The sequence below is a fragment of the Camelina sativa genome, chromosome 6 (assembly GCF_000633955.1).
Source record: "Camelina sativa cultivar DH55 chromosome 6, Cs, whole genome shotgun sequence".
NCBI lineage: Eukaryota > Viridiplantae > Streptophyta > Magnoliopsida > Brassicales > Brassicaceae > Camelina > Camelina sativa.
Window position 1 is genome coordinate 6,043,577 of NC_025690.1, and position 15,794 is coordinate 6,059,370.

The 15,794-nt window shown below is 37.7% G+C and overlaps 3 protein-coding genes and 1 pseudogene across 3 annotated transcripts in view; 1 reads left to right on the forward strand and 3 right to left on the reverse strand.

Annotated features, from left to right (window-relative positions):
- Nucleotides 1-1,342, forward strand: part of LOC104698741 (50S ribosomal protein L24-like) — a 1,519-nt gene extending 177 nt beyond the window's left edge. Inside the window, exons 2-6 of the mRNA XM_010414144.1 lie at nucleotides 231-328; nucleotides 492-595; nucleotides 670-678; nucleotides 935-1,050; nucleotides 1,257-1,342. Of these exons, the coding sequence (XP_010412446.1) occupies nucleotides 231-328; nucleotides 492-595; nucleotides 670-678; nucleotides 935-1,050; nucleotides 1,257-1,342 (413 nt within the window). The remainder of the gene's footprint in view (nucleotides 1-230; nucleotides 329-491; nucleotides 596-669; nucleotides 679-934; nucleotides 1,051-1,256) is intronic.
- LOC109133293 lies at nucleotides 2,109-3,607 on the reverse strand (annotated as a pseudogene).
- Nucleotides 5,020-5,946, reverse strand: LOC104698742 (glutathione S-transferase T3-like). The gene has a single exon (XM_010414145.1). It carries the CDS (start codon nucleotides 5,944-5,946, stop codon nucleotides 5,020-5,022), a length of 927 nt encoding a protein of 308 aa, XP_010412447.1.
- LOC104698743 lies at nucleotides 10,850-14,839 on the reverse strand. The gene has a single exon (XM_010414146.1). The coding sequence runs from the start codon at nucleotides 14,837-14,839 to the stop codon at nucleotides 10,850-10,852; it is 3,990 nt and encodes a 1,329-aa protein (XP_010412448.1).

Genomic DNA, 15,794 nt, shown 5'->3' on the forward strand with positions numbered 1-15,794 from the left:
GAGTTCGGTTAATGTTGGTTGGTTCGGTTTGGTGTAATCAATTTTTTCAGTTTTTTTGGAATTTCAAAACTCTACCATAAATAACGGATTAGTTTTCAATTCGGTTCTCGGTTGTTTCCTTTTTTTATATATAATTTTAAACACCTAAAACAATTCGAAGTTAAAATATTTGGCTCGTAATGGTTCCCTAGTTTTGATTTCTTCTTGGGGTTTGATTTTCTATAATGCAGGTAACTGTGATTCGTGGGAAAGAGATAAGAATGAGACTGGAAACATAAAGCGTGTCATACGATCTCAAAATCGTGTTATTGTTGAAGGCAAGAATAAGGTGAGAGATTGTCTTGTTTAATGGATACGTGATAAATGTTGAATTGTTCAGCTCTTTTCGTTTTGGATGTTCTAGTTTTTGGCTTCTTATTGATACCTTGTTTTCTACTACTTTTTATATGTATATATATATTTTAAAGATGTTAATTATTCTGTATTCGCAGATCAAGAAGCATATAAAGGGAGTCCCTGATCACGAAGGTGAAATTTTCACGGTAGAGGTTCCTTTTCACGCCTCAAATGTCCAAGTTATTGATCCACTCACTAAGTATGATGTCGCTTTGCTCTACTGTCACTAGTTACTCTTTTGCTGTCAAGTGAGTCATTTCTTTTATACCTCAGGAGGCCTTGTAAGAGCATTTCAATCTGTAATACTCTGGAAATGGATTCAGAAATAATATTTAAATGTAATTATATTAATTAATTCAATTTTTGTTTGTTTTTTAAAAATCAGCCAATCAGATTATGACACATATTAAGAAGGAAATGTGAGAGTGTCTGTAAAAGTCTGTCTAGACATTGTGTTTCTCTCTTTCCTCAACTTTTTGTTATTTTTATATTTTTTTATTGTTTTGACACTCTTAAAAGATGATCGATGGCAATGCTCTAAGGTTGGTGTAACTACAACTTATAAAGTAAGAGTAGCTAAAGGCACAGGCACATCTGGTTTTATTATTCCTCGCCTAGAGATTCTAAAGATAAGGGCAACACCAAGACCCACTATAGTCTACCGGTACATGCTTTCTTAGCTTGCCCTATATATATCGCCATGGCTGAAACAACTAAGATTCTTGATTTTAACATATGTGAAAAAAAACAGCTCAACTCACACATTTTACTATCTGTATATATCTATATATTCAAAACAGACAGGAAAGTAGAGGTTTTCAATTTCATACTAAAAGATTAATTATACTTTTTTTTGTTTGCAGCTGGTTCTAAAGACACACCAATAGAGTTTGTATGGGAGCAGACATTTGATGTTAAAACAGGAAAGGGCATGCCTGATCTTTGAGAGTGTAAGAACCTCTTTAGAGTTTCATCAAGAGCTAGCTATGAGATGAAGTGTTGAAGTGCCCTTGATCCTTACTGAAAACGGAGTCGTTTTGTTATTTTTATTGATCTTGTGAACTTTTAAAGGTGCCAAATTGGGAAATATATCAAGGTGTCTACTATTTAAATAGATTGACAATAAGTATTCCACTAATTAGATTTTTTTTGTTATATTGTATATTTTAACTATACGGACACCTAAACATAAAAAATAAGGTATAAATAAGCCTATGATAAGGTTTGTTCTATTGACTAAAATAACATGAACTAAATAACACTCTCAAAATCATCTAAAACTACACTATAATAAAAAAAACATCTAATACTAAACCTGGAGTGCAATGAAATTAAAGAAATGTTGATGTTTTTATCGGTCCCAATTAGAGATTTTGTTTGGTGGAAAAAATATCGAAATACCCTTATAATTATATGTTGAGGCACGTGAAAGTCGGACTACAAAGCTTAACTAGACGAGTCAATAACGGACTACAAGAAAATAGATGACCCAAGTGGTTTGTCCAATTTAAACTATCGACGAATCGGCCGTTAATGGCTTGTCGTTTTTTCTAACCGTTTCCTTTTCTTTTTTTCGATCCCTTTTCCAAGTATCATACTCCCCTATTTATCAGATACTGTGTTGGTTCGTCCACCGAAAATGACTGAAATACTTCCACTCAGCCATGTGCATTGAGTGTAGGAAAATTTTCGGTCCTACAAATATTTTAATCTTATTTTGAGAGTTTCTTAAGTTTGATATGAGCATTGGTGTTCCTCACAGTTGGTCCCTGAAAAAAATAATAGTATTTTTAATTTAAAAATTAATTATTTAAATAAATAAGTAAAAACATATTAAAGTTTTAATTTAAATAAAACATATAACATTGACATTAAAAACATAAGAAAATTACAAAGTTACAAAAACTTGAAAAAAAACAAAATATACAATTAAAACATGAAAGATAAAAAATATAAACCATACAAACATCAAGGATAAAAACAAACATTTTATTCAATACATATATTTTTTTAATTAATCTTTATTATCTGGAAGATGTCCAAAGTTAGTCCAAATATGCTCAATTAAATTTTTTTTTAACCGTTCATGGACTTTTTTATCCCGAATTTCTGTAAGACGAGTAATCGTAGTGATCATATTGGAACCCAAATTGGCGGCACCGACGGTATATGTTTGATCCACATCTTCTCCATGTTGAAATTCAGAAACAATGTTTCGATAACTGTATGTTCCTCTTTCATCCTCGACAATCATATTATGGAGTATTATGCATGCTCTCATAACATTTGCTATTTTGTATTTATCCCATAAACGAGATTGATTTTTAATAACGGCGAATCTAGCTTGCAAGACTCCAAAGGCACGCTCAACTTCTTTCCGCACAGCTTCTTGTTTTTTAGAGAAGAGAGAATTTTTCATACATTGTGGAAGCCGGATAGATTGTTTAAAAGTTGCCCATTTGGGATAAATACCATCGGTGAGATAGTACGCCAAATTTTACTCCCTTTCGTTGACAAAGTAGTTGACCTCCGGAGCTTTACCGTTAAGAATGTCATCAAAAACATTTGAACGATCTAGAATATTAAGATCGTTCATAGTACCTGGAGCTCCAAAAAAAGCATGCCATATCCAGAGGTCGTACGAAGCTACTGCCTCCAACACGATTGTTGGTTTTCCGGTTGATCGTGAATACATCCCTTTCCAAGCTGTTGGACAATTCTTCCACTCCCAGTGCATACAGTCAATGCTCCCAACCATCCCGGGAAATCCACGTTTTTCATTTTCATAGAGTAGTCTTTCTAGGTCGTCGGGTCTGGGACGTCTTAGGTATTCATCGCCAAACAACTGGATTATCGCGGCGGTAAACTCGTGCAAACATTTCCGAGCTGTTGATCCACCAATTCGTACATACTCGTCAACTGTGTCGGACGAAGTACCATATGCCAATTGGCGAATTGCTGCAGTACATTTTTGTATAGGTGACAGACTAGCCCGACCGGTTGCATCCTGGGATTGACGAAAATACTCGACTTCTGTAGAGAGACGTTGCACAATACGCATGAACAATGGCATGTGCATGCGAAACCGTCGCCAGAACAAATAGTCCGGGTATGTTGGAGTATCACTGAAATAATCATTCCAAAGATTATTGTGACCTTCTTCGCAGTTTCTTGGGATAAATANATGCATACAGTCAATGCTCCCAACCATCCCGGGAAATCCACGTTTTTCATTTTCATAGAGTAGTCTTTCTAGGTCGTCGGGTCTGGGACGTCTTAGGTATTCATCGCCAAACAACTGGATTATTCCAGCGGTAAACTCGTGCAAACATTTCCGAGCTGTTGATCCACCAATTCGTACATACTCGTCAACTGTGTCGGACGAAGTACCATATGCCAATTGGCGAATTGCTGCAGTACATTTTTGTATAGGTGACAGACTAGCCCGACCGGTTGCATCCTGGGATTGACGAAAATACTCGACTTCTGTAGAGAGACGTTGCACAATACGCATGAACAATGGCATGTGCATGCGAAACCGTCGCCAGAACAAATAGTCCGGGTATGTTGGAGTATCACTGAAATAATCATTCCAAAGATTATTGTGACCTTCTTCGCAGTTTCTTGGGATAAATATCCGTTTCTTTGGCTCTATTGGTTCTTGAATGAGATTAGAATTTTCGGGATAATTATCAAAATAAGCATCAAAATCATCATCCATACCATCTCTTTGGTAGTGATAATGGTATGATGAAGATGCCATAAAAAAAAAGTGTAGATGTTGTTTTGTTATTGAGAAAGAAAGCGAGTACAAAAGAGCCAAAGAAACGTTGATCTTCTTTCGTTTGTTTGGTATTGTTTTGTTATTGAGAAAATGAGTACAAAAGAAAAGAGAAGTGTAGATGTTCTTTAGTTATTGTGAAGCATATATATACGAAAAGGTTACATTGATCCGTGATACCACAAACTACCAAAAGCTTATTACATTGATCAGTGATACCACAAACTACCAAAAGCTTACATTGATCCGTGATACTTACCAAAACCAAAAGCTTACAAACAACACTTCACTTACAAAGACGATTGACAAAACAGGATACTATACCTACTATTGCTACCAAAACCATCAATTAATAACCAATTCTAAACCTATTCCTGGTCTTCCTTAGCTCAAACACTTCCTTTTCTAACCGGACTATTTTCTGCTTTGTTTCATTATTCATGTGTGACTCATAGTGAATATGCATCTCTCCATCGTCAACATTACCACAAGTGTAGAACTTGCAATAACATATATTAATTAAAACATAGCAAAAACGTTTCATAATCTGTTTACAAAATATAACATACCTTCTGTTGTAGCTTGTGGATAACAGGGGCTGACCACCACAGTAGCATACCTTGGGGAATCCGAACTCAACCTCAGGTTGAGGAGGGTATTGAGCCTCCGGAGCATTGACGAAGCTACTCTCAGCCTCATCCATCCGAATAAAAGTTGCATATTAAGCCGAGTTGACGAAACAAGAACATACATAATTGAATACATTACAAAACAAATTACGAAATTCGAACTTAGATACTACCAAATCATACTAAGTTGCATCTTAAGTCAATACATCAATCTCAGAAATACTGAGCCACTATCTTATCCTTGATAAGTTGATCAGCTTCACTAAGTGGCTCTAGTTTGGCAAGAAGTGTGTCTAGTATGCCAAGCTTCTGTAGCTTCTCTTTTTCAGCCATATCCACCTTCTTTACTTCCCACATGCTCTTGTACTCAGCTAGAGCCTTCCCCTGGGCAGTGTTCCTCTTCTCTTGGGCAGTGTTCCTCTTCGCCTTTGCAGCCTTGATACCTTCAGGCCTTATCTCAAAGTCTTGCTCAGTGTGGGTTGACTCGGATTGTGAAGCTGCCTCGGATTGTGAACCTGACTTGGATTGTGAAGCTACAGCAACTGGTTTCCTCTTTGCTCTAACTGAAGTTGAAGGGTTGTTAATAGCGTTAAGGTTCAGCCATTTCTGCTCAAACCTTAACAAACACCAGCAATGCTCCATTGTAAACTTCATCTTATATTCAGAGAAGTAGATGTTGTGAGCCATCTTCAGCACATCGTTCTCAGAGTGTCCACTACTGTTTACTCTCTCTGCAGCTGCGTAAGCCCCGCAGAACTTGTTAGTGAACTCGTTGATCCTAAACCACCTCTGCTTACAGTTTATGTTCATCTCGTTTTCACCTTTGGCTATGGCGTGAGGAGTTTCTGCGTAGTATTTGTTAACCCTTTGCCAAAAGCTCCCTCCCTTTTGTTGATTTGCAATCACCGGATCCTTTGAAGTGTTCAGCCATGCACTGATAAGAGTTTCATCGTCAGCCGGATTCCATTTCTTCCTATCCTTTTTGACAGGTGTATCTTGAGAAAGAGGTTCATCCTGGGATTGTTGAGAGCTCGAAGGAGGTATTTCATAAGCACCATCTTGGTTAAGAGACTCTTCTTGACTGTTGAGAAGCTCTAAATAACTAGAAGAGGTCTGACTGAATGTATTGTAAGAACTCATAGGAAAAAGAGTTTAAGATGATGCGGGAAAGAGTGTACCAAAGAGGAAAAGAGTTTAAGATTATGAGGAACAGAGTGTACCAAAGAGGAAAAGAGATAGAATATGATGGAGAAAGAAGAGAGATAGAATATGATGGAGAAAGAGTTTAAGATTATGAGGAACAGAGTGTATCGGATATGTTGTTGGTGCACCAAAGAAGAGAGATAGAATATGATGGAGAAAGATTGAAGGCTGGTTTGGTGTTTAAAAGGTGAAAATGTATCAAGTAATAAGTTACCATTCATTATCACCTATCCTTCAACTACCTAATTCTAATCACAATTTATGACAACTTATACAAGTACAAAGCAATATAGTATCTCATTAAATTCATAGAGGAGATGGTTTAAGACAAACATTATAGACTTTAACTCTGTTTTTAGTAAGAATAGAGTTTTTTGAAAAGTTTTACATTTTTAAAACTAAGTTATAAAATATTTCCGGTTTTATATATGTTAGTTTTGCAATAATCTTTGAGTTTTAACAGAGATCATCACCACTAATATTCGCTCACTTTTAACAGACTTCAATCATCAACTACCAAACATTTTACATCCTCACTTAATGCTCAAGATACCAGTCATATTAACTTGTTCACCAAATCAATTAATGAGACCACTACAAAGACCAACTATACAACAACCAAAGCATACACAACTGAGTCCACCAAACAACAATAAATGGACATTTCTGAAGCTAAAGGAATCGATTATTTACCTCTTACTCGATGATTGTTGTTACTTCTTCAGTGATTTCCCGTTATGTGTGGTTTTCTTCAAGTGACGCTGAGGAAACTCATGTTCAACAAACAATTGCAAGGCTATACTGAGTTTAACATAAAAGAATCCACATAATCGAAACAAACTAACAACAATCTTAAGAGACAAAGTCATAAACTCGGACACTCAACTAGCTAAACCCATAAACATAATCCAAACACCAAATTCAAACCAAAACTGACACACTCAACTATCGAAACCCATAACATAATCCAAAACCCTAAATCGAAACAAAAACATAGAGAAGATATATCTAAACACATATAGTAAACTATCCAAACAAAACTCAGAGACTAAATCGAGAATTACACAAACAAACAATTGAGAATACATCATAAAAATCCTAATTCAAGAATTGATGTGTAATCTATCGAATCCCACACACAATTTCCCTAAACCCTAAATCGACAATACATCATAAAAACCCTAAATCGAGAATTGATGTGTAATCTATCGAATCACACAAACAATTTCCCTAAGCCCTAAATCGACAATACATCATAAAAACCCTAAATCGAGAATACATCAAAACCGGAAACGAATTTGGAACACAAACCTCTTTCAATTGAAACCGGCAGATAACTTTCAATATGATAGAGCAGATCGGCCTTTGCGTGAGGAAATTTTCAAGGTGATAGCTCAGATCGGCCGGAGCAAACAAATCGCCGTTATGAGAGAGAGAGTAAAGAGAGAGACTCGGAGAGAAAAGAAATGATCTCGATACTTCGATTTTTTTTGCTTCACCCTACCCATAAAACAACAACAAATTAGACGCCAATACGTGTTAAGACGGACGAAGCAAAATACGTTTCAATTATAGGAACGTTCCTTCGATATATCGTTGATTTCTATTTAAATTTAAGATTTTATTACTGAATGACAGACCATATATACGCTAATGCACATGCTCTCATATTCCAATAGTTCTTAGGTTTCTGCAAATGTTTTATGGGCCGGGCCTTATGTGGGAAGTGAAATTCTATCCACAACAAGAAGGTCAATGATTTTGGCAATGATAAAGCCCTTTATGCTCATGCATGTCTGTATGTCAGCTCATTGAAGCTACAGACGCTACAGAATAAAGGAAGTCTGTATGCTCATGCATGTATTCTTTGCTCATATATGAGAAGGAAGAGTCTCTTGGGCAGTCCCAAAAGTTTATCAGGGGATTTAGTTTTAATTTATAGGAGATCTTTGTTGTGACACAAGGAAAGAAAAACAAAACAAATCCCAATTTAAACTGTTGTATATAAAATTGTATATAAACCTACCGATGTATAATACAGTACACTCGGATATATTAGTACGTTCCGGAATTTATGTTGTATGTATTAGTATTGTTATATGAAATTTTTGTTAGTGATGATGATTCATGAGTAATGACGACGCATGGAAATTGGAAAGAATCTGAATTAACTTTAACAGCTAAAGCTATATAATTTAATCTAATACTCCTAAGTTTTTGTCAAACTCTACTTCTACATCTAAAATAATATTAAACCATTTCATATAAAGAGCTAACATTATTAAAATGGCTAAACTGATCCTAAGTGGATTAAGATAAGTTTCATAAAATAAGGTTTAGTGGAGGCCATCTAACACCTGTCTCGAAACGGCAACACAAAACAAGACAGAAGACCAACATTACCATCCATGAAGCCACTTAGTAACCCACTCCTCTTTTTGTTTTCTCTTCCCTCCATAAACCATAATCCCCATTTTTGGGTAATATTTTGCGACTGCATTTATTATATCTTTTGTTTCAATTCATATCTTACACTTAATTTGATGTATAAGATTTACCATTCGTTGGCTTGGCCCTGAAAGTATTGTTCTCTAATGATTGATCAAATAATATAATGTATTTATTTTTTGTTAAGGAAATAATAATAATGTATTTTTACATGTCCAAAGTTTGTAGCGTAGTTATTTATATGAATTTTGTAATATTGTACGTTATAAGTCAGATTAATAAGCAAAATTATATTTATATGAATTTACACATAATTTTTCTTTTTAAAAAGGAAGTTTGTATTTGTAAGATTAGATTATTTGTGAATAAGCATGTATTCAAAGTTTATAGAGACTCCAACATCGTCTTAATTTGAATTACATGCATCAGTAATATATATTGGAAGATTAATAAATAACTTTGAAATTTCTTTCTCCTTTGATGCGGAACAGTATTAGCTAGCTATTTAATTTATAGTTTCTATTGTAGCTATGGTTAGTTGTATTCAAGCATTAAGAATTTATATACTCCTGCAACTTATTTTCAGAAAATGCTATATACAAATTTATTGGTGTTTGGGCAAAAATAATCGATTTGTTTAAAGACTACGGAAACAAGAAACAAATGTCGAACAGTTCGTTTTATTGATCAAAGTCTCGAGCTCAAATACAAAAACTCAAGGCACAACGAATTAATCTATAAGTCCTAGCCGCGTTCTAGAGTTGAGTCATGTGTCTTGTGTTTTTAGGTCTCTTGCTTTGTTTCTTGATGCCCCCTCTCGTGGAGGCCTCTCTCCTTTATATAGAGATCTCTCAACCCTAATCCTTTAGGATATGTCTTGGGCTCATCGAGTCTATCTATGATAGGGTCGGTCACAAGACTCTTGGCCCACTAGTAAAGCCGGTCGCTAGACTCTTGGTCCATTAACAAATCCAGTCATATGACTTTTGGTCTATTGATGAAACCAGTCGCGAGATTCTCGGTCTCGTGATAGAGTCAGTCACGAGATTCTTGGTTCACTGAACCAATCGGGAAAACTATCATTTTATAAGATAAATTCATATCTACATTAACTTTATCCAACAAAATATATTTTAACTTTATAAATTATATTTATTTATTTATGATAATAAAATTATGTCCAACAATTGCCATTTAACATATAACAATAAGATCACATTTACTAGTCGACTTTGTGCTGAGTCAAACTACACAATTTTAATATCGGAGACTAAAATCGAGGGGGATATAGTTATATATTTATTTTTTGTTGTCGTTTTCTTGTATATGCATAAATATATTTGAAGAGTACGACGCATAGATGCATTAATCCTGAAATTGAGGCTGAGATTTGGATTTACATCTTTGTTTGATAGCAATTTGCAACACATTCAACAAAATTAGCACTAATTTTGCTTTTCAAAGTTTTACTATTTCTATTGGTTACTTTTTCTTATACGTCTAATTTCTTTGGTACTTAGTACGTGGCTTTTGTGCTGTACTGTGTGCATGTTCACAGAATTTTAGATCATGCAAAAACTATAATTGTACTAATCATTAGCATTGAGACTAATCGTGTTATTTTGGATGACAGTGTCCTGCAAATGTCCCGAAATTTCTAAGATAGAGAAATTATCTTATTATTAATTTGGAAGTACGTACACTTGACAATATAACTTTATTTTTTGTAAAATTTAGATAATTTTATCCTTATTTCGAATAGATATCAAAATTTAAAATTATTATATGTAATATATTTCTTTATAAAAATAAATATCAAAATATTAAGTTATTATTTGCTATTAAAAACTCATTTACAACCATATGCGATTCACAAACGGGTGTACGAAATATATGTTCATCATGGACGTCTTTTATATTTTTTTGACATTATAAAATCAAAAGCTTTGATAAAGAAATAATACTAAAATATAAAAATAAAGAGACGATTATCCACACAAAAACATGAGAAGCTTTATGTATTGTATAATGTTAATATAACATGTTGAACTGAAAATTTAACTTACAAATTATTAGGAATATAGTTTAGCATGTTTGTCATTATTAGTCATTTTTTTTGGGCATACATTAGTCGTATAGTTTAATAATCAAGTATATATATAATAGTTTAGCATGTTCATCATATTAGTCATATAGTTTAAAATCAAGTAGATATATAATTTGAAGTTGATCAAGTATATACAACTTAAAGTCAAGTCTATAGTTTAAAATCAAGTATATATATAACTTGAAGTTGGTGCTATTTGTAAAAATTGCCTAAAATTGAATAGATCAGTTAAAAATTACATATACTCTAATCTTTTTTTTTTTTTTTTGACAACAATAGATTAGCTCAAACGAGCCAATGCGTAGGGAACTTGTTTACATACAGAACACTTTGCGGAGAAGTGCGCGCATAGCGTGCAAGAAGATCCGCTTTTGAATTTGCATCTCTGGAAATATAAGATAAGGAAAAGGAAGAGAACTCCTCCCTGTCCGTCCTTATGTCATGTAGGTAAGTCGAGAAAGCCGGCCAGTCGTGCGGTGAAGACACCATCTTCACCAAGTCAGCGCAGTCCGAGTAGAAAGCCACATCACAGTAATCGTGTCCGATCATGCAGCGCATTGCCCAAATGAAAGCTTCCACTTCAGCGTGTAAGGGGGAAAGACTTTGCCGGAAATTAGTAGCACCCCTTCCTGGCCTTGGGTCATGGGGCTGGATACAGAACCACCCTGCTCCTGCGAACCGATCATTGGATTTCCAAGAACCATCCACAAAACATCGGTAACCTGTAAAGAACAAAGGTAGAGAGCCGTTGGGCCGCTGTGGGCGGGATTCGGCTACCGTAGGTTGGTCAGAGTTAACCCCATCTTCACCTCCCTCCTGAGCCTTATGCCAGGATACAGCCTCACCTTCAGCTATCCGGACCGTTTCCTCTGGGCGTTCTGTAATATTTTCGAAAACCTTTGCATTACGCGCCTTCCATAAATACCACAAAATCCACGGGAAAGCGGACACATGAGAGCCCGGGCTATTGGGGTCCAATAAATGATCCATATTTGCAAAAACTGACTCCACCGGAAAACACTGTGAACCGACCGGTACCTGGGATAATGCCCACACCTGACGTGCCGGGGGGCAAAGGAACAAGACATGATTTACTGTCTCCTCCTCTGCACCACAACGTGAGCAGGACAAATCACATGAAATGCCACGTTTCCGCAAATTTCGTGAAACCGGGATACACCCTGACAAAACCTGCCACATAAAATGGTGCAGTTTTGGTGGGCAACGCACCTTCCAAACACTAGCCAGAAGAGAAGTAATCTCTGGTCCGACCCCAACCGCCTTAAAAGGCCCTGTTTTCGTCAAACGGGCCACATGATAGCCAGACTTAACAGTATACCTCCCATTTTTCGTAAAATGCCAACCAAGAGTATCATCCTTGGGGCAGCTTCCTAAGGGCAGTGCACCTATCAATGCAACATCGCCAGGATCAAAGTGGTCCGAGAGCACATCCATCCGCCATGAACGTGTCCGAGAATCAATCAAGTGTGAGATTTTAAGAGAAGGGTCCTTAAAAGGGCCCTTACTAAGAGCTGGTCTCGGGGATTGAGCTGGTATCCAGGGGTCAGTCCATATTGAAATGGACTCGCCCGAACCAACACGTTTAATAAGCCCTTTTTGTACCAGAGAGCGAGCTGAAATTATACTCCTCCACCCGTAGGAAGGAGAGTAGGAACGAATCGGTTCCATGGGATCCGAGTTCCGATAGTACCGACCCTTAAGAATCCTGGCAAACAAAGAATCCGGATATTCAATAAGCCTCCATAATTGTTTTGCCAGCAAAGCCGAATTAAAATCATCGACATTCCGAAACCCTAAGCCGCCCTGTTGCTTACTACAACAAAGCTTCTCCCAGGCAAGCCAGTGCATACCACCCGTCCTTCCATCCGAACTCCACCAAAAATTTGCCACCGCACTGGACAATTTGGATGTGATCGTCTTCGGTAGCCGAAAGCAAGACATCACAAACGTCGGTACCGCAGTAGCAATCGATTTGATCATAACCTCCTTCCCTCCTTTAGAGAGCAGTCTCGCCGACCAACCCGTCGTTCGACCCTGCAATCGTTCCCGGACAAACGAAAACACTTTTGTTTTCGACCCCCCTAAACTCTCGGGCAGCCCCAAGTACGATCCCATACCACCCTGAGCTGTGATCCCTAGAACCCCTTGAATCTCCAGTTTTGTCTGTTCCGCAACCGTGTGACCAAACTGGATGGAGGATTTCGCAAAATTAATTTGCTGACCCGAGGCGGCCTCATAATTCCGTAAAATCCTCAAGATGGCCTCACATTGGTCCTTGGCGACCTTACAGAAAAAAAGACTGTCATCCGCAAATAAGAGATGGGTGATTGGGGGGCATTTGTTGGCCACCTTAATCCCTGTAATTAATTTTTCTGCTTCCGCCTTCCGAATGTTGGCAATTAAAACCTCTGTGCATAAAATAAATAAATAAGGAGATAAAGGATCTCCTTGTCGTAATCCCCTTTCCGGAATAATCAGACCATTCGGTTGACCATTCAGAAGAACTTTGTACTCCACCGAACTAACACAAAACATAATCCATCTAATCCATTTCTCATCAAACCCCATCTTGTGAAGTAATTTGTCAATAAACTCCCATTCCACCCTGTCATATGCCTTGCTCATATCTGTCTTAATAGCCATAAATTTCCCTTTACAAGACGGATTAGTCCGTAAGCCGTGAAACATCTCCTGAGCAATCAGGATGTTATCCGAAATGAGCCTTCCCGGGACGAAAGCTGATTGTGTTTCTGAAATAAGGTCCGGTAAAAGCTTCTTTAGCCGTTGACACATGATCTTAGAAATAATCTTATATCCCACGTTACACAAACTAATTGGACGCAGCTCCGTCATCCGAGTCGGCTTAGCCACCTTCGGAATGAGACAGATATGCGTAGTATTCAAACCTCTATCAAAAACCCCCTCCTCGAAAAAACCATTAACTAGTGAGACAAGGTCTCCTTTAACAATCTGCCACGCTTTTTGGTAAAACAAAGCGGTCATCCCATCTGGACCCGGAGCCTTATCCGGATGCATCATAAATAAAGCCGCGCGGACCTCTGATTCTGTGACCCGGGCTGTTAACTGAGCATTGGCCTCAGCTGTAATCACTGGGTGTACCTCACGTAAGACCTCATCAAAATTTGTCGGATGTAATGTTGTAAACAGATCAGCAAAATACGATACTGCAATATTGCAGATGTCCTCATCCTCCGTAGACCAAATCTCATTTTTATCATAAAGACCAATGATCCGATTGCGGGCCCGTCTTTGCTTGGTCAGAGCGTGAAAGTACTTTGAATTTTGGTCGCCCATCTGCATCCATTTATTGCGACTCTTCAAATACCAATACACCTCCTCATCCTTATAGGCTTCCCACAGTCTAGCATTTAAATCAGCGATAACCGAAAGTGGAGTTGCATCGTCAGCCTGCGCGACAGACAACTGGCACTTTAGATCCTCAATTGTTTCCCTACCAAAAGGAACGTGGTCCTTACGCCACCTAGAAATAGCCCGTCTACAAATTACAATTTTATCTAAAAAATTGGGTGAGCTCTGAGGAGTCCCCCCAACCCATCCTGCCTCGATTGCCTCCATCAACCCTTCCTTCCCAATCCACCGTGGGTCAAACATAAAACGTCTTTTTCCCCGTGGCCTTTTTGCCCCTATATTGACCACAACGGGCTTATGATCAGAGGCAATCATAGGTAAATACTCGAGTACCGTATCTGGAAATAGATCATGCCAATCTTCATTGCCGAGGGCTCTATCCAACCGACACCGGATTGGCTTTTTATCCCGCCAACCTCGCCAAGATAAGCAATCTCCTAGGAATGGAAATTCCAGAAAACCACAATCTTGGATCATTCCATTGAAAGGAAGAAATGAAGACGGATGCCGTAATTTGCCTCCTCGTTTCTCATGATTACCAGTTAATTCATTGAAATCACCAACAGTAAACCATGGAGAGGACCGAGACACACCAATACGCAATAACCGCTCCCACACCATGTCACGGTTCTTCGGGACTGGATCACCATAAACGAACGTTAAATAAATGACCCGTCCTTTATAAACCGCTTCAATGTCGATTAACCGATTAGACTCAAATAAAATTGTAACATTAAAATCCGCTTGACTGTAAAAAAGTGCCAAGCCCCCACTTGAACCAATAGGTTCCACTGTGGTTAAATCTGTGTAGCCAAAATGCCCTATATATTTTTCCAGAACCACACGAGGCTGTTTTGTTTCCATCAAAAACAAAAAATCCGGGCGATGTTTATGCCATAGATCCCGCAGATTGCCGATTGTTGCCTTGTTACCTAGGCCTTGACAATTCCAACTGATAATATTCATTAATTAAACCCCCAAAAAAATGTGGTTAAGACCACATAATGCTACCCGTCCAGACCACGGACAAATAACCAAAGTAAAGAACACCACTTTAGTCCGAAAACCACCAATAATATCCACTAAGGCCCAAGGCCCACAACACCAGCCTGGTCCGAGTGTGAAACTCCAAAAACGAGAAACAACCAAAGAAAAACTAAGAGGCTGTGGTATATTGATGCAATACCTTAGACCCCAGTCCAGATTGAAATTATCCCATAGGCATAATAAAAATCCCCAATGAAATATCCAACACACGAAGACAAAAACAGTGGTCCGAAACTGAGAGAAACGCTGTGACCAACAGGAAAATACCCCATAGTAAGAACAAAGACACCAGCATAGTTTTATTATTGTTCTTATGAAAAGGTTACAACAGGTCAGAGCCTGAATTTGCGAAAAAACCCTTTTTAAAGGGAACTGAAGCAAAAAACAAAAGTGAACCAATGGGGCACCCATTATAGTATTATTGAAACCAAGAGAAAGAAAAGGAGAGATAAAAACCCGACTACGCCAGAACACAGTCTTCTTGTGGAAGAAACACCAATAACAGATGAGATGAATTAGACCCACCTCTCCTTGCCAGCACAAACAGACACTTAACATCAATTACCAGGATTAGTTGGAGGTTTTCCTCCATGAGTAGGACCTGCACTCCCTTGCACTCCTCCTCCCACCGTCGAAACCGACGAACCAAGTCTTTTGCGCGGCGAAGCTAATGCATAAAGGTTTCGCTTCTTAGTGCTTGCACCAGGAAGGACCCCTTTGTTCTTGACTGATTTGGACCGAGGTGGTAGAACCCCATTCTTTGCCTTGATTC

Bases quoted from the DNA above. Each gene is read 5' to 3' on its own strand.
- LOC104698742 (XM_010414145.1), bottom strand. From the start codon at position 5,946: ATGAGTTCTTACAATACATTCAGTCAGACCTCTTCTAGTTATTTAGAG.
- LOC104698743 (XM_010414146.1), bottom strand. From the start codon at position 14,839: ATGGAAACAAAACAGCCTCGTGTGGTTCTGGAAAAATATATAGGGCAT.